Here is a 22,406-nt window from a genome sequence, read left to right as displayed (position 1 = left end):
CAGGCTGCTCCAGGTTCTTATCTCTGTCTTCTGTTCCTGTCCTCAGATCGAGAAGATCATGACGCTGATTGGTGCTGGCATCGATTTTTCCAGAGATCAGCAATATGCTACACCAGGTACAGTATGATCGTCACTGCCTTTTCATCCTGTTAAATGTTAATTAGAGTTCAACAGCTATAAATTGAGTGGGTTTTTTAATATTTAAGAATTAATTACAGGCAACAGCTGAAAATTTGAGGGGAAAAGAGTGAACTCAGTCGTTTTTCTTAAGCTCTTACTGCTGATTTTTATCTGTTCCTGCTCACCTCTGTAATAAATTTCACCACTGTTGCATTATTAATCTCTTGTGAATCTTACTGCGAGCGCTCCAAGTTTGAATGTAGAAACCCTAAATAACCCATTTGGCAGTAGGCAGAGATCTCGGCAGGCAGTATTTCTGCCTACATTTCCTGAAAACCTTTAATCAGCCTAAGTATGTGGTTCACTTGGGTTTATTCTCACAGGAACTTCTCTGACAGTTACCGTGCTCCACACCAGAACTGCTTGGATTTGCTGTATAATCATCCTCCGAATGCTTTGATCCGTATCGGCGCCCTCAGGGGAAATCAGGTGTCTGGGACACACGGTCAATGATCCAAAAACAAATTGCGATTCAGTTAGCAACAGAGGATCGGGTACAAAAGTATAATGCGAGCAGACAGTTGGTTTTAATAGAACAGGTGAGAAGAGGGATCGACATTAGCAGCTGCACAGAGTGGTAAGAAAACACCTTTAAATAGCTTTACTCGACCTGCGGTGCAGAGAGTGGAGACCTAATGGATTCATTTAGCTTGTTGCTTGTTTGTTTGAATTTTGAAATGGAAAATGTGTAGGAACTAATGACGACTAATTTCCCTGATGTTTGAACAGAAGTTTAAACGTAGACTGGTGGACTCATATACACACAGTCCCGAAATACACACACATGCACAAACAGGACCTATGCATGCATTAAATGGAGAGATGTCAACGCGAGTGGGCTACCCGTGGACAGACGCCCCAAGCAGTTGGGGGTTCGGTGCTTCAAGTGCACCTCGACAGTGTCTAGGAGGTGACCTGGCACCACTCCAGCCACCAGTCCACCATACTTGGTCCATACAGGGACTTGAGGCGGCGACCCTCTGTCTCCTAACCCAAGTCCCTATGGACTGAGCTACTGCCGCCCCAATTTCATCTATAATGTTAGAAATTGTAATTGTCCAAAAAATATCGTGTAAATTATAAGAGCCATTTTAAGGCGTTAATCACATTTTTCAAGAAACAAATTGTAATTTCTATGCTGCTGAAATGTGCAGCGCTTTGCACCATGCAGTGTGAACATTGCACATTATCCTACAAAACAACTGACAAAATGAAAGTTAACAATTAACATTAAGGAAAGTAAATCTTTAGGAAATGTGCCTGATTATTACAACAGCATTTTTAGTGAGTGAACACAATAGAATAATAATAAATTGAATGATAAATTTAACGGACTGTTATTTTTGTTGCGGGCTCAGAAGGGTAGCAATGTTTAACCGACTAGTCCAGTGTTTCTCAAATGGTGTGCCGTGCCATGATGCCAATCCAGGTGTGCCGTGGGATTTTGTGCTAACCACACATTATTATTGCAATATTCACCTGGGCCTGCACCAAAAGTTATGAATGAATCTAAAGTGACTCTATTCAGTATGTTGTGCGCACCCATTTCCTAATAAAGAGGCAAACTCTGGCTAAAAAATGTAATTTAATTTAATTAAACCAATTTGTCGCGTGGGATTTCTAAGCGTGTGACACATCAGAGGCCCCAATTGGCAGCCAGTGTGAGGGATGATAACATTTAAAAGGAGAAAGCAGTGAGTGGGACAATGAATGGCTTTATTGGTTGGAGCAAATTACAACAAATCACCAGCGAAGACGACCTACCACGAAAGAAAAGAGAAAAAAAAGTCAGTAGACAGTATCACGAAAGCTACCTGTCTTATTTTTATTTACCCATGTCGTTTAAGGGTGATGACACACATTATAGAAGCTTTTGTGCACACATATAAATACAGGTGTGCCTGAAGATTTTGGGACAAACAGTTTAAGAACCACTGGACTAGTCGCCTTATCATGCAAACTCCCACCAGGAACCCTGTTCTTATTTCAAAGCAGTGGTTGCTCCATGTGTGTGTGTGTGTGACACAGGCCACCTAGCTTCTAAGCACTGCTCTCTAAACCTAACTCAGAAGGCACCAGGTGTATTTTTATTTTAAGACCAAAGCACCTGAGAGACACTTTACTAGATCTAGCTTTTTCACTCTGTGAAGTAACGTCTTTGTGTTAGGGATTCTGTACCTGCTCTCCTGTTATTCTTTGGGCTTTTCAAAAGCCTGTCGTCAGAGTTGATGGATGGCGCCCGGGGACTGTAGCAGTAAACCCGCACAATTGACTCCTTCCCTTAAGCCTTTCACATTATTCATCACTCACCTCCAGTTCACACTTTCCCTCAGCCACATTTTAATATATTTAAGCATTGCAGCGGCTTTGCACAAAAGTTGTCTGTCTTCTGATTTGAGCCCTGCTGTTTGTTATGCCCTGCACCCGAGTGAGCTGTTTAAATATTAACCAGCACGCATGTCAGGGGATGAGCTCATTTTGCTCTGTAGACATGAGGAAAGCTGAGACCACTGCAGTGAAGTAGTTAGCGGCCCATCACTCGCTGCATTTATCTGGCCTGAACACGCCTGAATCCACTCCTCCTCTGTATGTGTGAGCCTCAATCATCTCAGAGCCAGCGCGCCCTCAGCTCTGTCTCAATGAAGCAGCTGTCAGGAGGCCATCAAGGGACTCGCTGGAGAGGAGCCTCTCTATTTGATGCACTTTTTTCCCTCCCTACCCGCTCTGATTCAGTCCAGTGTTTGCCTCCTCTCAGTGTTGACTGGAGCAGTGATGTCTCTGGCTGATTGGCTCTGTGCCTGCAGTCTCTTGTACTTTTCTGCTCTTTGCTGATTTACTTCTGCATCAGAGTGAAAGAGATGACGGAGGAGGGTGAAGGAAACCTAATGAGTGTGAGAAAAAGAAAAAGACTGATACAGAAGAGCGACTGCGAGTAATGAGGGGTGGAGGGTCTGTAGCTGAAACGGCAGCTCGCGCTGACATAGAGCAGCCACCTGCAGTGTTTCAGAGAGAGGGAGAGAGGGAGGAGTGGGGAAGCGTGTGCAATGAGGAGAGGGAGACAGAGTAAGGGAGGAGAGAGGAATTGCAGGCAGCAGAATTGTGAACAGCCAGGACAATAGAAGGACGCCACCACGGCATCTGTAGGATTAGGTGGTCCACTCCTCAGCCCACAGAGGACTACTGAGGGGTTAGAAGTGGCTGCTGCTGGACTTGACCACATCTCACAGACTGTACCAGACTGAGGAGAGACAGTTTGAGCACTCTCGTCTGCAGAGGAGTTCATTCTGGGGGCCAGCTATTACTTAAGTGCTCTTTGAAGGAGGTGATTGGATCCTTGACTGGATTTTTTACTCCGTTGACACATTTTTAAGCTTCTGGAGTGACCAAAAATGGGATTTATGACGTGGAAATCTCCTCTAAAACAGGATTGGTTCTGCACAAGGTTGAATGGATGATGAGAGCGCTAACAAGGAGAGAAAAAAGCTTTAAAATGTGCATTTTACACATTAATGTTAGGTTTTGATATCTGTTTGTTAATGTAGGTTGTCAGCTTTTTCTAGGTGGTATGTAACTTTTAACAGTGGTTGAGATGCTGTTATCCACTTAAGAGTTAAAGGTAATTTAAGTGTGATTCTCACAATAGAAAATGTGTGTTTCTTGCTTTCAAATTGAGTTATATCGAAATATGTAAAGAAATAGAGGCAGTTGTCTGCTCTTGTACAGGTTAGGCTCCCCTCGGCTCAGGCTGCTGACAGCCGTCAGTGTCGCTTTTTTTCTCAATCAATCTCAGCTCATGGCAGTGGCGTCGCAAGTTTCTGTCTGTCCTGCCACTCTCCGTGTGAGCGCTGTCATGTTCTCAGGTAGATTGCTGTCTGGATCGTGCGTGGTGGATTATATGCTGAGCAGGTTGTGTCTGTGAATCGGGGATGAGCCTGTTTGGTAATTAACTGTCACCTGCTTCTTGGCTGCAAGTTTCCAAAGAACTTTCTGCGTGGCTGAAACACGTTAACACTTTATCTCTGAGTTTCTCTTCATTACAAAACTGGATCTCAATTAAATCATCTTAATTTTTGGACACAAGATGTTACCTCCTGACATGGGACATTTTGACTTTTTTCCAAGTTGGAGATGAACTGTTGTTCAGTCCAGTGAGGCAGCGTCTTGTTGATTGTAAATGTGTTTTTGGCATGTTCCTGACTGACTGTCACAGCAGAGAATTTAATGGATATTAGCTGGTAAAGACCAGCTCACAGCCCTTTATCATTTCCCTCTCCCCTGAGATCAGGGGTACGTTAAGCCATCTTGGGTGACTGTGGTTCGGCCCCCGCTGCCCTGCGGGAGCTGACGCCCTGTCCACAGAGGACACTGTCTCCCCCGCCTTCCTGTTGCTGGTGCGCTCGGCTCTGCTGGCCGAGAATGATGTGGCAATGCCACGTCTCCTCCTCAGAGTGCCGCTGCTACCGGCTGAAAGGTTTCTCCCTCCTGAAGCGCTTTCCCCTGTCAGCAGGTGCTGCCGGCCGGCTGCTGGACCAGCCTGTGGGAGACTGGCTGGAGCACGTGGGGCTGCCGCAGTACGAGAGCAAACTACTCCTGAACGGCTTCGATGACCTGCACTACATGGTGAGTTCCCCACTTCTTTTAATGTCTAAATTGACCTTAATGCTCTTGACTGTTGCATCCACTTGTCTTCCCTCACTTTTATGATCTGTTTCCTGTTGTCTTTCACTGTCTCACTCCTGCTTAACTCCAGTTTGTGTCTTTGTGCAATAATCCAATTGACGCCACCCTCCATTAGCTGTGAGATGATCCCATTAGCTTCGTCTGAAGTTCAATTAGCTGAAATCCTGTAACGACCCCTTCCCTTTTTACGATGAGTCTCACTTGTTTTTCAGCAGCTGCAAGATTTTATTATAGAAACTGTTTATTCTGAGTAGATTCAACACATAACTCAATACCACACATTACACCACATGCTTTATAAAAGTCACAATATCCTCTAAGTGATTCAGTGGCTGAAGCTTCCCTCTTGGCTCTGAGGCAGAGCATTCATCGATGTTTGCTAGATTTACACATCCTTTCAACCAGACAATATGCAGTTTGATCCGTGCTGTCAAATATTCTGTTTACGGGAACTATGATATCATTACTCCTTGTTGCGTCTTGAATTAGGTTTATGCTGCTCTCAGACTCTCAGACAGTCTGTCTCCATCTGAGGAGGCCGCTGTCGTGGCCTCTCACTTACAGTCAGTGGGCCGGCTGCCTGAGAAGCAGCTGATGCCTGGCCAGAACGGAGAGACGTCTCAGTGAGCAATGGGATGCTGTTGCCAATCCGACAAGTTTATAGAGCCCAAAGTGTGCGACGCCACTATGAGTTGGCTCCGTTGCTTGTGTCAGTAATGAGGACTGATGGAGGAGAGAAAGAGGGGCCCAGCTGGTAGGCTGAGCCGGTGGGTATGTTGGGAATGAGACTGCCGTCTTGTGTGTCAAGATGAAAACTGTTTTCTCCTCCATCAGGCGTGTCATGCATCTTCTCTTTAACACGAGAAGAGCTGTTTGCTGGTTTTCATCCCATCCAAACACCACAGTTGATTTCACTTTTTGTGTTTGGTGAGAAACTGTGACTGTACATGCAGAGAAACAACAACTCTCAAAATTCTTGACACGTACAATGTCATGTACATGCAACTTATTTAATGCCCACCCCACATGGGCTTACAGGACACCACATATTCATACAAGAATATGATCTAGAGTGTTGCATATAATGTATAAACCAAACAACCCTCCAAAACTAAGAAAAACAATTTTTGAATCTCGGACAAACATTCAGTATATAATACTCGAGAGATCAGAGTAAATACTAATTAAATCGTCCATTTTACCTTCTTTTTCAGGCTTTTGGGAAAAAGTTAACAAAGTTAAATAAATCAAAATTAAACATCTATTCCAATTTTTAATCATCTGCATACCAGAATACTTTGGGCCATTTCATCTGACTAATTTAATCTCAGCTAAGGTTTAAAAATAATTATAGTTTGTACAACACAAAGAAAACAATCTTAAAGATAAACTGTGCAGGATTTTCCTACAAAAAAACAAAAAAAAAAAAAAACAGAAGTACTCATACTCATATTCATACAGAAGTAATCTCTCTCAGTAATCACTTATGAGCTACTAGAAGTGTGTGGCAGTGTGTTCAGGGATGCTGACGACTACCTGTATTTTCTAATTTTCAAATTTATCTGCATTTGGGATGTTTCTGGGTACAGCACACAGGTGAGGTTTGGACTTTATTGAAGGGTAGCAACCAGGTAGAGGCAGCACTCATCAGAAGGAAGCTGCGAAAAAAGTGGACACAGCGCCAAAAAACGCAGCAAGCAGACAAAATTAGAGTAAATCTGCGGCGGGCTTTCGCTTTTGCTGGTGAGCACTTTAAGGAGAGGATGGGGATGAAGAGTGATGTGGAGTTAGAGGCCTGTTTTCTGTTGGACAGGGAGGTGCTAGCCGTCAGCTTGGTTAGCTTGAAGGCTGCATGATATGCTAAAAACATCATATTGCGATTATTTTGGCTGATATTGAGATATGAGTCACGATTTTAGTGGTAATGGTACTTTTTGTATTTCATGTTCACTGAAAAAAAACCAAGAGCAGGAGCATCTCTGTAGCACAACAGTGCTGCATCTGTAATGGTATGTTTTAACAAATTTGAACTGTATCAAAAAATTTAGATACTGCACTTGGCCATTTTGTGATTCAATCATATTTTGAATAAATGTGTAGAGATGAGATGGTATATGAGCCAGTGTAGCTCCATTTCTGTTACAGCCCTAAAGGTAGAAATCCTCCACAGTATTCAACAATCCCTGTATTCAACTCTATTTTTATGACCAGTTCTCCTTCAAGCCAGACCCATGACATGTCTGTGGTCTTATGTTGCTTTAAATGAGCTGTGTGTTACATTCAGAGCATATCTATCATTCAGAGTCTGGTTCAGGATTGTCTGCACACAGTTCTCAACACGACGGTGGCTGAGCTAGAAGTGAGCATCTAACAGTGCTACCTTAATAAACAGTGCTAAGAATGACAACAGTGCTGACAGAGCTAACATCAGCTGTTCTCTTTCACACATGTAGCACACAACAGTAGATTGTTTGTGTCAAAACAGCTGTCACCTACTGGAAATAGATGATGATTTCGGCTTCGGACCTTACTGACAGAAGTTCCCAAATCTCGTCATCTCTCCAGTGAGACAGTTTCTTGCCGTCTTTGTGTAAATGAACCTCTTTCTTCAGCCGCGTATGTTTGTTTTCTTCAGGAAGCATCATCAACACGCCCACTCGCTTGCTGTGAATTCTCCACACAGTTACCTGCTCTATTCACACATGGGCTCAATCGGACATTACACAGACTTTGTCCTAGGGAGCTGGCAGAAAAAAAAAAAGTAAAATGTCCAATCCAATCGATTCGGACATTAAACGGATACACACTGCAGGTAATATCTAGCTAATTTCAGGGTTGGAGTGTGTGTGTGAAAGGGCCTGTTTTACCTGGGGGGAAACCAGAGGGTGGGCTCTATGCTGCGATGACACCGTCCAGATATCAGCCGTAACCATCATATAAATGCAGTGAGTGGCAGTGAGGAGCTAGCCAGTGGGATACACACACAGAGCTCACAGGGACTGCATGCGTGGTCGATACGTCCACACCAACAACAAACAAAGACGTCTGGATTACGACACACACAAAGGGAGTGTGACTTCATTCTGTGCTCAGGACGCCATTACACCACTATATCTTTACATAGCATATAATGTTTTGCTGCTGTGTTAATAACCTCACATACTGTGTAGTTGGCAATGTCATCTTGTCAAAGGCACACTTGTAACCTCAGTACTCCGCATTACTCCTTGATTCGGTCACACAGTGTTAAAACCCGTTATCCAGCAGCGTGTTGTATCTTCAAAGGCATTTTCATGATCCGACAAGAGGTTTTCTGTCTGTGTGGAAAGATAAAATGTTTGCCCGGGGTGAACCCACTGTTTCAATGCATTATTTTGCACAGACTATGAAATTGTAAATTTAGGGCAGCCACCTCAAAAATCATGACAACAGCAGTCATGAGCTGAACGCAACCCACAGTGAGATTAATAGAATATGGAGTATAGTGTGTAGAGAAGGGCGTTAAACTTCATGCAGCCTAATATGAGTCACCTCTCAGTTAATTCAATAGTTATGAAGTTACATTTAGTCTTTTTTATAGGGTGTTTTAGTTGCTTTGTCCGTCCTCTGACTGCATATTAAAGTTAGAGTATGGCAGGTGGCTCTTTGGTGTTGTTTGGAGATAAATTATGCCCATTATGGTTTCTTGTTAATTACAGTGTGTTAATTAGACTTATAAATATTGTATATTCTCCAGAGAGCAGATTTTGTCTTACTAAGCAACAATGTTTAACTGTTATGGATACCATTACAAAGCTAGAACCTTTACACAAATTAAAACCAAAATAGATGTGAGTATTCCGTGCTCTTTATCTTATAGCTGTAGACCCCAGCTGTGTCTGACTAATTTCAGCATACACTGATACCTGCATGATACTTTAATCTCCTTTACATAACCTGAGAGGAGAGCATTTCCACATTTATCTGCCTCTCTCCTTTTCATCCGGTGTCATCAACACCCATGTTTAATTCTGTGCCGAAGCCTCTGAAGTTACTCTCCAGGTTTAATCTTCCTACTGTCTTTTAGTCTTTCACACCATCCTCAGCCCTGAGTACTCGCTCTTTTTCTTTTTTCCAAAGCGGAGAGCTGGCAATTTTTCTATCTTTAAACGCGGCTTACAGACCACCTGGCCTCCTGAAATCTCCAGAGGATTTGGGAAAAAAAGCTGCAGGCTTTAAACAGCGTGTCCTTCTCTTGGTAAATGTTGACCTTTTAAGAATCACAAATGGGTCTCATTTGGAAATGAGATTTGCCCTCTGAGTCACCTTGTCTTTGCTAAACTTTTCTAATTGTGTTAAATGTGCTCGTGTGCATTGAGGTGGATAGAACAGGAACAGGTTTCATTGTTGGCACGGTTACCAGTCTGATTGGCTTTTTTTCCAGTTTATAATCATCAGAAAAGGGCCATACACATTTTCACATCAGCCGCCATAGTCAGCAGCGCCTCTGCAACAAGAGTATCGAAAAAACACAGATTTTTATTGTGAAACTGCTTTATTCAGTTTTTACGGGTTTAAATTGCCTGGTCTGTTTGTTTTAAAAGAGGAAGAGACCTTTGCGGATAATATGGCTCCTGGTAAAACCCTCCTTAATGTCCGGGGCCAGTAGTACAGAGCACCTTAAGTTTGCTTCTTAAGTATGACGCCTTACATGAAATACCTTGCCAATAACTGACAGGAAAGGTCCCATTGCATAAAACCACAGAGCACTCATTAATTATAAAGGGGCTGGAAGAGTGCAGCTTCGGGAAGTTGAGTGATAAATCCCAGATGGTCATAATCATAAACTGACTTCTGGTAAAATTTAAAGTACACATTCATTTGCTCATCATTAAGCGTGTCCATTGGGTTCTCCCGGTCGCGGAACGCTCTTCTAGGGGTGCCTTAATTTTTCTCATATATCTCCATAAACTCAACCATGTTGCGGTTGATGGAGTCAGAGGTACTTTATGTTTTTGTCCTTGACTCTGGTTACTATGGTTCTTTGTGCAACGGTTTAACAAACTTTCAGTAATTCTTTAAGTTTAAGACCAAGATAAGGAAAAACTTCAATCCTTAGGTAAATATTTTTTATTTTATCAAAGACAAATGGTCAGCACACATTAGCAGGTGCTGCCCACCTGCACTGTGCCAAACATCATAGGAGAAACACGGATTTGTAACATGAAACCGCTTTATTCAGTGTTTTTACCAGTTTTAATCACCTGGTCTGTTTATTTTGGAGAGGAAGAGACCTCTGCGGATAATTCGGCTTACGGTAAAAACCTCCTGAATAAAAAACACAGACGGACTTTTAATGGGGAGAAGTTTCAGCTGGTTGCAATCTGCAGTTCTCACCACTAGATGTCATTAAAGCTCCCAAAATCTGACACACTGTTCCTTTAATAAATTGCATAAAATACAGAAAAAAATAATTTGTAAAATAATTCAGCACGATATTATAAAATGTTACTTGTTTATTCTTATTGTCATAGTTGACTGTAGCCTTTTTTGTTAAATCTCATTTTTATGTATAATATATGTCTAATCGTCACTCAATCGTCATCTGTGTTATTATGAAAATAACTGGTAACATACCATTTCATAATCATGAGGTTAAAATTTAATGATTCACATTATTATTTCATAATATATTGATTCATTTATAGATTTTCTACTGTGCAGTTATTTATTTCATCATGTCTTATCGATTTATTTAATATTGAACAATTTCTTCGTACCGATTAACATTTGAATGAATCCATTATCGTAATTACCAAATTGATCCCATGTATCAGCTCTAAATAACACACAAACTCTACATACACATAGACATTACAGACGTACATCGCTGTAGAATCATGGCTGACTCTGTGGGCCCTGTGAACATGATCTGTAGCTCAGGGTCTAGAGTGCATTTAGGGTGAATCTAGCTCCACTTTTGTCAATTAAATGGCATATAATCTGGGTGCAAGGTGAGACGCAAGGCGCAAAGAGGGTGTATTTTGTCCCTATTTAATCAAAGGTGTGATTTGGGTTTAATATGAATTCAGTGTCATCTCCCATTTCCTTAAAAAACAGTTGCCCCTGCTCCTGGTGTAAAGTATTTACAGAGCAGATTTGGCAAACTCAAGATGTGAGCGCTCTGCCTTATTCATATATTAGACCAAGTTTTTGTTGGTCAATTGTATAATGGCTTTCTGCGGCCTGACCACACCTCATTTTAAGACCTACACGCCCATGGGTGCACAGATGGGCACAAGTACATGTTCTTCTTACACAACGTAGGCGCTGGCCGTGAAAATGACAACTGCGTTGGTCTGAAAGTTGCAATGACAGCTGCGCTTTGCGTCGGGTGTAAGATAGAACCCTCAGGCTGAATCTCTTTAAGAATATGATACTGCCCTGATATCTCCTCTGTAGCTGAGCTGTTATGATAGTCAAGAAGTCAAATTCTTGTGCAGGCAGTAACAGTCTTTTTAATCCTTTTCATCGTCAAATGTAGAAATTTAGCGTCAACTGAGCAGCACACTGTGCCAGTCTCCCTTCTTTTAATCTTCCCGCGGGTAAGAACAGCAGTGACAAACAATGGCTGAGAAACAGCATGTCCGCTGTGCAGTGAGATCACTAATTAAACAGTGTTTACTCTGCCAGTCAGACGCTGTGATCTCTGTCTATCCTGCAGGCTCGCTGTAGAAGTGGATCAATAACAGCAGTGATTGTATTGTGTTCAAGCACCGAAGCAGAGACAAGCCCCTTCTGAAACCAATTAGATGCTTTTTATCGACTCATGGAGCAAATGTAGCGATGAAACAAGCCCTGTGCGGCCGTGCTGCGCTCCAGCCCTCGCTGGTACTGACAAGTAATGCTTGCTGAAACGAATCCGCTCTTTTTTCTCTCTTCTCTTCCTCTTCCTCTTCTTCTGAGCACAGCTTCTGGTGTCTGCGTCGTCGGCTGTGACAGGATCAGCCAACTGAGCTCCAACTTAGTTTGTATTCGAGGCAACTGTGTCGCCGATGCACTTCTGCAGGGACATCACTGTTTGAAGCTGGCATTCATGGGGACGGCTAGAGAGGAGCAAATTTACTTTATGTTTCATGTCAGTGGAGGTGACTCAGTGTGCACCAGAAGCAATAACTTCTCAAGAAAGAACTTGGCTTTAATCTATAAATTGCACGACCCAACATCTGTTTGTACTGCTGTGCAGCATCTGTGTAATCTCAGTTCGATTGTGTCTCCTGTCTTTTCTCTGTCCACGTTGTTATTTTCTGTCGTTGGATAAATGCGGAGCAGTTACACTGGAGATAGTCAATGCCACCAAAGCCTGCAGACAAATTGGAAATTCAGTAATGGCTTCATGCATTAGAGGCTCATGGAATGGGGATGGATTAATTGATTTTGCTGCTAGGGTAATGGTGGTGATGAATTGTTGTCCATTTGCCTCTTTCAAAAACATTTGTGCAGGAATTTGACGGAATACATGGCTCATTTTAAAATGCTTTTGTTGTTTTTGTCTGTCACCGTTTCCTCGTGTCTCTTTGTGACTGTGTGTTCTTATGACAGCCAGTTTAGGAGGACAAACTATGACTTTCAGTGCTGCTGGTTAGCTGTCCTTTAGACGGTCAGGATGAGTGATCCGTGCCCTCGAGGCCCTGGCCTGAATTCAGAATGCTTTTAAACCAGAGGGACCGCTGTCGCTGCTCTCTGGATCGGCCGAGGAGAGAGCAGCATTTTAATGAGAGGAAAGGGGAAAGCAGAGATGGATGGGCCGCACCAAGCGCAGACACAAAACCACCTAGCCTACAATACTCTAGATCTATTCTTCTCACCCGAGTTGTGCTGATGTCAGCTTTCTCTCAACTAATGTATTCTCACTTTTTAGACCTGCTGAGGAAAAAGTGGAGCCACATTAGTCAGGATTTTCCCCACAGAGTTGTCACCGGCACGTCCCTTCAAGTCACACTGTTTGTGTTCTCGGAGTCTTTGTGTGGGGATAAATGGCTTATCAAGATAAAGCAGAGGTGAATGTAATATTAATGTTGCGGGAGATGGGAGTTTCATCAACTCTGCTACATCTCAAAGACAAGATGATCCCTTTTAAGTATCTTTCACCTTACGAGGGTTCAAATTTAAAGTCCTTGCATCCAGTAGAGTTTAGTTCAGGCAGCAAGCTGGTGTAGCCAGCAGATATACTTTATGGGCCAAGATTTTCTCTCCCATGCAACAGTCATTTCAGCTAATCACCAAACGTATATCTACATATGAATGTGGATAAATAAATAAAAATGCTAATAAAAAGCTGAATCATGGGGCGCCCAGTGGCTCGATGGGTAGAGCAGACGCCACATATACAAAAGTAATGTCCTTGCCACAGCGTCTGCGGGCTGGATTCCAGTCTGTGGCCCACCACCGTATCCAACAAAGGCAAAAAGCCAAAAAAAAGGCTAAATCATCATCAGATGATAGCCAGTATGTTCAACACTGCATTTTGGCAAAATGTGTTCTGCCTCTGTTGCTCTCCACACGGACTGTTTACCTGCCACTAAAGTAATTGGATGGTACTGTTCGGATCACAAACAGAAACCAGAAGGCTTTGGATAACTTAAATGTGGTTTGAAATAAACACTGCAACAAATCAGCTCAACTTCCAGCTAGGGCTGCAACCATTAGTCGACTAATCGATGACTAATCGACTATTAAAATAATCAGTGACTATTTTAGTAGTCGACTAATCGGTTTGAGTCATTTTTCATAGAAAAGTACTATAAAAGTACCCAAAATACTCTTATTGCAGCTTCCTACGTTCAAATATTGGCAGCTTTACACACTCTCCCATGACAGTGAACTAAAACCCTTTGGCGTGAGTACGAAACAAGACATTAGATGACATAATTTTGGGGTTTGGGAGAGACAGACCGTCATTTTTCAACATTTTAACATATTTGTCAATAAAATGATTAGTTGACAATGAAAAGAATCATTAGTTGCAGCCTTACTTCCAACCTAGAAATGTCTAGTTATGTCAGGTAGGGCTGCAACTAAAGATTATTTTGTCTGTTGGTGTTGTTTGGTCATAAAGTTAATCGTGTGGCAGGTGCTCCTTCCCCACCGAGCTCCCTGTTTCCATCCTCACTGTGTGCCGGTGTCGAACAGTGGGTCACTGCTGCTCGCCCCGAGACACACATTCTCACTGACTAACTAATCAGCTCTGATTACTTATATTATTGTCGTGTATTTATCATGAATACAGTCCATCTGATGCTCGTTTTGTTTATGTTTTCCCCGTTTCATCACTACTACAAATGCAGCTGTAGCCAGTATTTTACTCTCACTATCGTCATTCATATTGTAAGAAGCTACAAATTATATTCAGCCACAAAATCAACCTGAAAAGCTGGAAATCAGAACGGAAGTACAGAGAGTTGTTGCATAGAGATGATACACCATCTCATCTAGTTGCATTGGTGTGAACCGGCAGGTTTTTAGAATGGTGCAGAAGAGCTTGTCGCAAGTAGTTGCATGTTTCAACTTGTCTTGTCGCGGATCTTTGGTCTGAACTGGGCTTAAAATGTCAGAAGATTCTGGATAAAGGCCCACCACAATTTCTCTGAGACCAAGGTGACATCTTAGTCTGACCAACAGTCCAAAGCCCAACATGATGTAAAGGGATAATTCACATCTTTTGTGTAAGGCACTAATCCGAAGTTGGTGTATAATGTTGGTCAGCATGCAGCCAGTTTCTAGAAGCAGGCAGGAGTACCACCACGGAAGCTACGTGATGTACGACTGTGGACAGGGACAGCAGCAGCACAGATTTTAGCCACCTAAAAAACTGTATAATAGCTTCATTGTGCACTTTATTGAAAATATTTTCACCGCTTTACCTTGCTGCAGGCAGCCCTTTCAGATGTGGAAGCTGTTACTAGTGTCAGTTTCCCATATATGCTCTCGTCAAAGCCAAACTCCATTGAGAAAAACAGTGATTTTAGCTTTCTGAACACAGGAGTTGCTGGTCTACTGCTCCCTCGATTAGTTAGTATGTTTGTGTGACTTTGGTGAATCTCAACTAACCCTTTAAAACACCAAAGTCTCACAAACATACTAACTGATCGAGGCAGCAGTAGACCAGCAGCTCCTGTGTTAAATTAATGATCCTTTTAATGGAGTCTGGCTTTTAGGAGAGCAAAATAACCGCTTCAATTCCCCTTCGGAAATCTTTGTCTGACAGCAGGGTAAAGCTGTGAAACCATTTTAAATATAGTGTTCACTTAAACCAATTTTGTTTTCAGTAGGTGGGACTTGTTTTTAGGTGTCTAAAATACGTTTTGTTACCTCCCCTTCAACAGCAGTACGTTACTTAGCTTCTGTAGTGGTGCTCGTGCCTGCTTCTCCAAACTGGGAGCGTGCCAGCTGACATCTGTGTGTAATACACTGGATAAGCACCTCATACAACCTCACTTCAAAAGATTTGAACCATCCCTTTAATAGACAGAGATACAGAGAAAAAGCTACCAGTGTTTTGTTCTGATAAAATAATTTGGCTTTTTCACACCAAACATTTTGACAAGCTGCAGATATCTGCAGTGAAAAAGCTCTATTATTTAAATGCGTTTCCTTACTGAGCCTCTCCTGTGCTTACCTTAGTGATGACTATTATAAACAGCATCTGAAAATTCTACAAAGTCATATTAACAGAGCACTTTGGATGCAGCAAAGCAGAAAGCAGGTGCCTGCATAAGTAACTAAATTGCTGCATTAAAACACATCCAGTTAACAGTAAGAAGTGCAGAAACAATCCAGGAAATGGGAGCAAAGACTGTGGATTGGCTCTGTTAGAGCTATATTTCCCCCACAGAGCCATTTATCAGTTAATCTCCAGTGGGACAGTAATGCAATGATCCACACACTGAAAGCATTATTATCTATCCAGCTCTCCAAATAGTTTCAATCCTCAGCTGAAGAGGCAGCAATCGGCGTGTTGCTGCTCACAGATAATGGGCTTTAAGATGTCAGTTTAGAGCGAGGTATTAAGAAAGCCAAGGAGATGCGTCACGTCAATATGAGCTGTGAGTGAGGCTGTGTTTCACCGTATATGACCGACGTAACTTCCTGTGAGAGCTCATGCACTCATTTTGTTTGCATTTCTGTCTTTCCTTGTCCATTTTCATCTATTTCTGTCTCTCTGTCTGTTCTTGTTCGTTCTGTCTGTCTTTTTGCTGTCTGCATCTTTCTTTGTCTTTCTGTCTGTTTGTCTCTGTCATTTCCAGTCTGTCGTAGGGGTGGCTGATATATCGATTATACTTGATGTATGATGATTATATCACAAAGATCGAGTATAAATTGTCATGTCTTTTTGTTTTGTAAGCCACAGGCACAAACATGATACCTCACACACACCAGCCATCCAGACCACTTCCTCCTGGGCAATAGTGTGTGAGCAGGCGAGGCGTGTGTTTTTGTACCTGCAGGGCTCCAGGCTACAACAGTTTAATCACATTTTGCGACCATGGAGCACCACTGTGACTTGCAAATAATATCAAAATATGAACTGGAAAGCTGTTAGTTTGTTTCGCTCACAGTGAATAAATCCTCAGGTTTAACATCACTGTGGTAACAGTTTAACATTCTGCTGACAGCTAACTGTCGATCACGTATAGTCTGAAACATGTAAGTAGCTACATGCCCATTATCCGACAGCGTCATCATCATCATCATGTTATGAATTGTCTGAGGGTTTTGTCTGCAGTGTCAAGTGTTTGTGTTGTGGTGTCTTCACTGTAATGTTTTCTGTTTTTTCTGACGGCCACAGACAAGAAAAATTTCCGAAAGGACAATAAACAATATCTATCTATCTATCTATTAACAGGCGGCTCGCTCAGTGTGTGACGTGCACTTGTAGATAAAATACAGGCCTATATTAATGAAGGTTCATTAGTACGGTTTTGTATTTCTCTGTAATGTAGCACAGTGTTAACAATGTTACTGATACTATTCTTTCTCACACCTTCAACTCAAACCATTGTGTTGCCCCGCCCAAAATATATCATTTAATGATTAAATTAATATCATAAACATGCGGGTGACTAGTCGACTAATGGCCCTAAATGATGACTGTTGGTTTACTAGGAAAATTCTCAGTCAGGGGCAGCCCTAGTCATAACAAAGATTAAAAAAATACCGTCATATAAAGTTAAACACTGTTATAATAAAGTTTGTAAGCTAATGTCCGTAGTCGACCAGTGAAGATGAGTTTACATATCACCTTGGGTTCGTCCTTCACCTTCTCAAAATGATCCCACACTTTGGATTTCCTGCCGACATGTTATTAACTAGCCTGTGGAATAACCGCAGGTACCAGCCCTGGAAATTAACCTGACTCCTGTCTGACTGCTGAGGGTGGACACTTCTTGCGTGTGTCCTTTCAAATTAAATTCCCACATGGTCCAGTCATATAGGTTTTGCTTTATTTTGACGAGGCGCAGCTCATGATAAAGTTTCACTATTTTTTTCTGCGACTAAGCAACCAATGAAATCTTGCCGACTAAGTAGTTTACAATAGTTTAGTTTCTTTCTTTCCTTCTTTTTTTCTTTGTCAAAATTCCCACACACAGGTTGATGCAAACTCTTAACCAGCTGCTCAGCTGTTCATATAACATACATAACACATACAGTATGCCTTGTGAGAGTTGTATCACTGCAGAAGTGTTTCTTAGTATCTAAAAGCAAAATTACAAGTAACAGTGTGATTGTACGATCAGCATTACACACATTACTCTGCAGTTTTTACTCTCAGTGACAGGCTCACTCCTCCCCTCTCCTCACCCTCTCCACCCCTCGTTTGCATCGACAGTGTCTGCATGAAAATCAGGCTGTCAGGTTTGACCTACAGACAGCTTCTCTGCTATCCTGTTACTGCTGTGTGTGTGTGTGCAGAGGTGAGCGCTATAGGATTAACTTGAGGTACATATTGAAGAGTCAGCCACATGTGCCCTGAGCCGTCACAATTTGTTCCTGAGGCAGCAGCTCCCATGAAGCACCATGATACTTTAACACATGAGATTTAGCTGCTGACCTCCATCTTTAGAAGTAACACAGTCAACAGGAAGTAACTGGAGCTCTTGCTGACTTTTGATTGGTCGCTGGAGTGGTAATGATTTGTAATAACTCATTTATTTAGACTGTCAGACAAAGACATCAGCTAACAGGACGTTGCTAATGAATGGCGCTCAGTGTAGAAACAGAGGCTTTCCTTTGAGACGTCAGGATGTTTTGATTTTTTCTCCCCCGCAGCCATCAGTTAGAGTCACCTATCGACGCGCTGGTATTCTACCCTTCCATCATATCGCTGACCACTCTGCAGTTCTGACATTGATTTATCGCTCCGTTCTCCGTTACCTGCCACACAGTCCCAAAGCTGATACAGTGTGTAACCAAAGACGGGTTTGACCATCATTCACACACGCCCCTGTCAGTCCCCTCCCCCACACACTTACATCTCATTTAAGGGGTTATCGACATGGCCTCTTTACAGTCACTAGGTTGGGTCCCAGGGAGGAGTCTGAGGATCTCACTCAACAGTAATTGACCTTTTTTCTGCAATGGTGGCATTACTCATGATCAATACTTCCCCTGCAGCATAGGCTGTTCTTATGGAGGATTTTGTCTCTTGCAACATGCTTTGCCTTCAGCTTTAAGAAATTAAAGTTAATGTCATGTAACAGAGATCCTGTTTTTTGTTTTCTCCTATAGGGGAGCAATGTAATGGAGGACCAGGACTTGAGAGAGATTGGGATCACAGACCCAAGCCACAGGAAGAAGATCCTGCACGCAGCACGTTCATTACCAAAGGTGACAAATCATTGATTATTACTTCAATACTCATCTCATCACAGTAAGACCTGATTCAGTGTTTAGCTTTGCTTCTGATGTTAGATCACAAAGGTGCTAATCTCCCCTTAATACCAAGGAAGGAAATGCTGCACTTGTTACTTATTTATTTGTTTTTTGTTCATTATTTAACCAGGAAGTACACTTGAGATTGAAAATATCTTTCACAAAAGAGAGCTGGCTGAGGTGGCAGCCAATCAGAACACACTTAAAATGCAACAAATACAACATATAATACAAAAATCCACAGTAAAACAACTATTCAAACATAATGGCCTCTCAAGAAAAACAAGCACATGTCTCTGTCACCACATTCTTTATGATGCCCTTAAATTCATCAATGGATATAAATATTTTTCATTTTTGAAGATTAAAATGTCCAAGGTGCACAGTAGGAGAATGCAGTTTTCCCCATTTCTGTTAAAACCTGGGGTTCATTAACACTGCACTGCATTTATCCTTCAGGATAAAGTTACTTTATCAGGGTTCCTGCAGATCCTTAAAAAGTCTTAAAAAGTATTAAATTTGAGTTTGGAAATTTAAGCCCATAAAATGTCTTAAAAAGTCTTATTTTTACTTGTGAGAAGTCTTAAATTTTGAGATGAAACTTAGACTAACGGAGACATGTCTGAAAACCTAATCAAATCTACCTATTACTGTATCTAGTTACATGATTAGTTATATGATTTTATGACTTTATTACTCATAACGCGGTCACAAGTAACGACATCGAGGCAATTTAGAAGATATACTGAAAAACTTTGGGCGATGAGAGTTAAAGCATCAGGCACTGGAGCACAGATGAGATGTGAACATGATGTTTACTGCCGTGTATTAATGCCATTTGTTGGTGTTAAATAGTATTAATTTTTTTTTGTTTAGGTCTTAAAAAGGTCTTAAAACGTCTTAAATTTGACTTTAAAAAGTCTGCAGGAACCCTGTTTATGATGAACCTATAGAATATCATGCAATTGTTTCTACCCTCTCTTGCTTGTAACCCCTTCCAAAAACATGTATAGTCGAGGTGATGTCACATTTCAGATTTATATTAGTTGCTAACACTTCCACCAGAATGTGATTTCCCCTCTAAACTTATCGGATGGTTTCATATAAATAACTGTTCTGTTCTGTGTTGCCCAGAGAACTGAGATTAAACAGTATTTCACCAAACAAAGACAAGATAAGAGAAAAGTATGAATACCAATGTGTGCTGCAGAACTTTGTTTTCTTTTCTTTCCTCTCCCATTAATCTTTTGATGACCCTCTGATTTATTTTATGACTCTTTGTAAGGCCCGACCCCTAGTTTGAGAACCACAGCACTGAACTACCAGACTGTATATAATGTAGTAACAGAATGAGTACTTTTGATACTTAAAGTGAATTTAGCTGACAATACCTATGTACTTTAACTAACATGTGGTGCAGGACTGCAGTGGAGTTTTTTCACATTGTTGTGTTGGTACTTTTACTTAAAGGCAAAATTAGGATTTCTTGTGGGGTTGTATGAGGTGCTTATTCACAGTCAGTGTATGAGACACAGTAGTTGTCAGTCAGCATGTCCTCTAATTGCAGAAGCAGACGGGAGTACTGCCAAAGAAGTACTGCAAAAAATCAATATCAGTTTAATACATGCTATATTTAGAATATTTTCACTGCTTTACTTTGAAGAGACAGCATTTTCTGATGGGGAAGCTGTTAACAGTGTCAGTTCCCCTTTATGCTTCCGTCAAAGCCACCAGACTCCATTGATAAAGACAGTCATTTTAGCTTCCTGAGCACGGGAGCTGCTGGTCTACTGCTGCCTCAATTGGTTAGTTGTTTGTGTTGCTGTGTGATCTTATCGAATCTGACCTCACCTTTTTAACACCAAAATCACACAATAACACAAATTAGGTAAGGCAGCAGTAGAGCAGTAGCTCCTGTGCTCAGTGATGTTAAATTACTGTTTTTCTCATTGGAGTCTGGTTTTGAAGAGAGCAATGTAACGGCAGTGGTGTAGATCTAACCCAGAGCCTGCTACCTCCTTCAAGTCATGCACAAATATACATGTGTGGGGTTACTGTGACAACTTCCTTCAAAGAGTCAGGAAAATTGGTAACAAAGGCAGCATATATTCCCAGACGTTTCCCCAGAGCCCTCTGAGCAACAGTGAGTGATTAAGTCTTCTCCTACAGGTGAAAGCTCTGGGCTGTGACGGCAGCAACTCCCTCTCCTCCTGGCTGGAGAATCTGGGCCTGCACGAGTACTTACACAACTTCCTGGCCAGCGGCTACCGCACTCTGGACTGTGTCAAAAACCTGTGGGAGCTGGAGATTGTCAATGTGAGTCACAGTGACGTACGCGCACCATGAGGAGTATCAGAGGGTGAAATTAGTTTTACTGAGTGTTAAAGAAAATTCAGGATAAGGGACAAGTTTGACAGTTCACTCCCGCTTCAGTTTGGAGGAGGCTGGGAGCTCAGACTCTGAAGGTGAAGGCAGGACTTCGGTGTCGGATATTAGGGAAGTAGTTTCCAGTGCTTCAGTTGGTTGAAGGTTTAATGGACAGATAAGGAGCCAGTGATATTTAAGGTAGTCATAATTTAAGACTAGTGCTGTATTCAAGTGCTTCTCAGATGGTCCAGTTTCCTGAATTGCAAAGTCATTCTTTCAACTTCAGTGCGTTCATGAGCTTTTCAGTCATAATGTGGAAACAACAAAGATGTGTTGTATTTTATTGCTCAGAGTCTTGAATGTGCTAGAAGTGAATATCAACTTTTTGAGAGACAGATTTTATTTGTTACTCTTTTGGAAACAAACTTCGCAGCTCAGTGAGAAAGTTAAATATGCTGCATATCAACGTGGCACAGTTATGTAAAGGAAACAACATAAAGTGATAACACAAAGATGCTTCAGTGAGAGATATTCCAAAAAAAAACAGACATTTGGAGTCTCATTTAGAGGCTCTTAAGGAAAAGCTGTTATGACAAGTTAAGCAGCAGTGTCTGATGTTTGTTGGTATGCCTCCAACTTTCCGGCATCTCTGCTTCCTCAAGCGCCGCTCCACATGTTCACCAGATAATTTCCTCTTTCCTCCAGGTGCTAAAGATCTCCCTACTTGGTCACAGGAAACGCATCATTGCTTCCTTAGCGGAGAGACCCTACGAGGAACCTCCGGTCAAGCCTCCTCGTTTGTCTCAGATCAGGGTGAGGACCTAGAGCTGTTTTACCAACAGCTTTCTAAGGGATACTTGAGAGTGTGATGGTTTTCTCCTCTCTCAGGCTTGGTTTGTTTTCAGTCCACAAACTTTGGAAGCAGGGTTTTTTGTTTAAGATTAAAGACATTACAGTTCATCGCGGGGCAACTAACGTGTCCAACTCTGTCTCTTCAGTGCCAAGATTTGCCTGGATCCCAGACGTCGTCCCCCCTCAGTCAGATGGAGTCCTACACAGGACGCTCAATGGACCCTTTGCTGCCAGTGGGAGAGCCAGGGAGGAAAAAAGTGGCAGACACTGACTATGACGTTACCCAAAGATATCGCAGTGATCGAGTCAGGTCACATGTACGTTTGGGTTTATCTGTGTCTCTCATTTCAGCAGTATTTAATGTCCTTCAGTATCTTTTATGTGATGTAGTGATTATAGTTGGCCTCTGCCAGTCT

At 42.0% G+C, this 22,406-nt stretch overlaps 2 protein-coding genes across 11 annotated transcripts in view; one reads left to right on the top strand and one right to left on the bottom strand.

The window, feature by feature from the left end:
- The window catches only part of camta1a (calmodulin binding transcription activator 1a), a 929,980-nt gene that overhangs the window by 816,039 nt on the left and 91,535 nt on the right, over nt 1-22,406 (bottom strand). The gene's annotated exons all lie outside the window — the stretch shown is intronic.
- LOC126402390 (ankyrin repeat and SAM domain-containing protein 1A-like) overlaps nt 1-22,406 on the top strand; it is a 102,095-nt gene that overhangs the window by 67,618 nt on the left and 12,071 nt on the right. For 6 of the 10 annotated variants that reach the window (XM_050064300.1, XM_050064297.1, XM_050064295.1 and 3 more), the window contains 6 exons: nt 47-116; nt 4,685-4,800; nt 18,628-18,726; nt 20,941-21,087; nt 21,844-21,951; nt 22,137-22,307. In XM_050064300.1, coding sequence (XP_049920257.1) covers nt 47-116; nt 4,685-4,800; nt 18,628-18,726; nt 20,941-21,087; nt 21,844-21,951; nt 22,137-22,307 — 711 coding nt within the window. The remainder of the gene's footprint in view (nt 1-46; nt 117-4,684; nt 4,801-18,627; nt 18,727-20,940; nt 21,088-21,843; nt 21,952-22,136; nt 22,308-22,406) is intronic. The other 4 variants (XM_050064299.1, XM_050064296.1, XM_050064302.1 and 1 more) reach the window with 1 other exon arrangement.

This window comes from Epinephelus moara, chromosome 16, assembly GCF_006386435.1.
Source record: "Epinephelus moara isolate mb chromosome 16, YSFRI_EMoa_1.0, whole genome shotgun sequence".
NCBI lineage: Eukaryota > Metazoa > Chordata > Actinopteri > Perciformes > Serranidae > Epinephelus > Epinephelus moara.
Note: the sequence above shows the minus strand (reverse complement) of the source record. Positions and strands in the feature narration are given on the sequence as shown.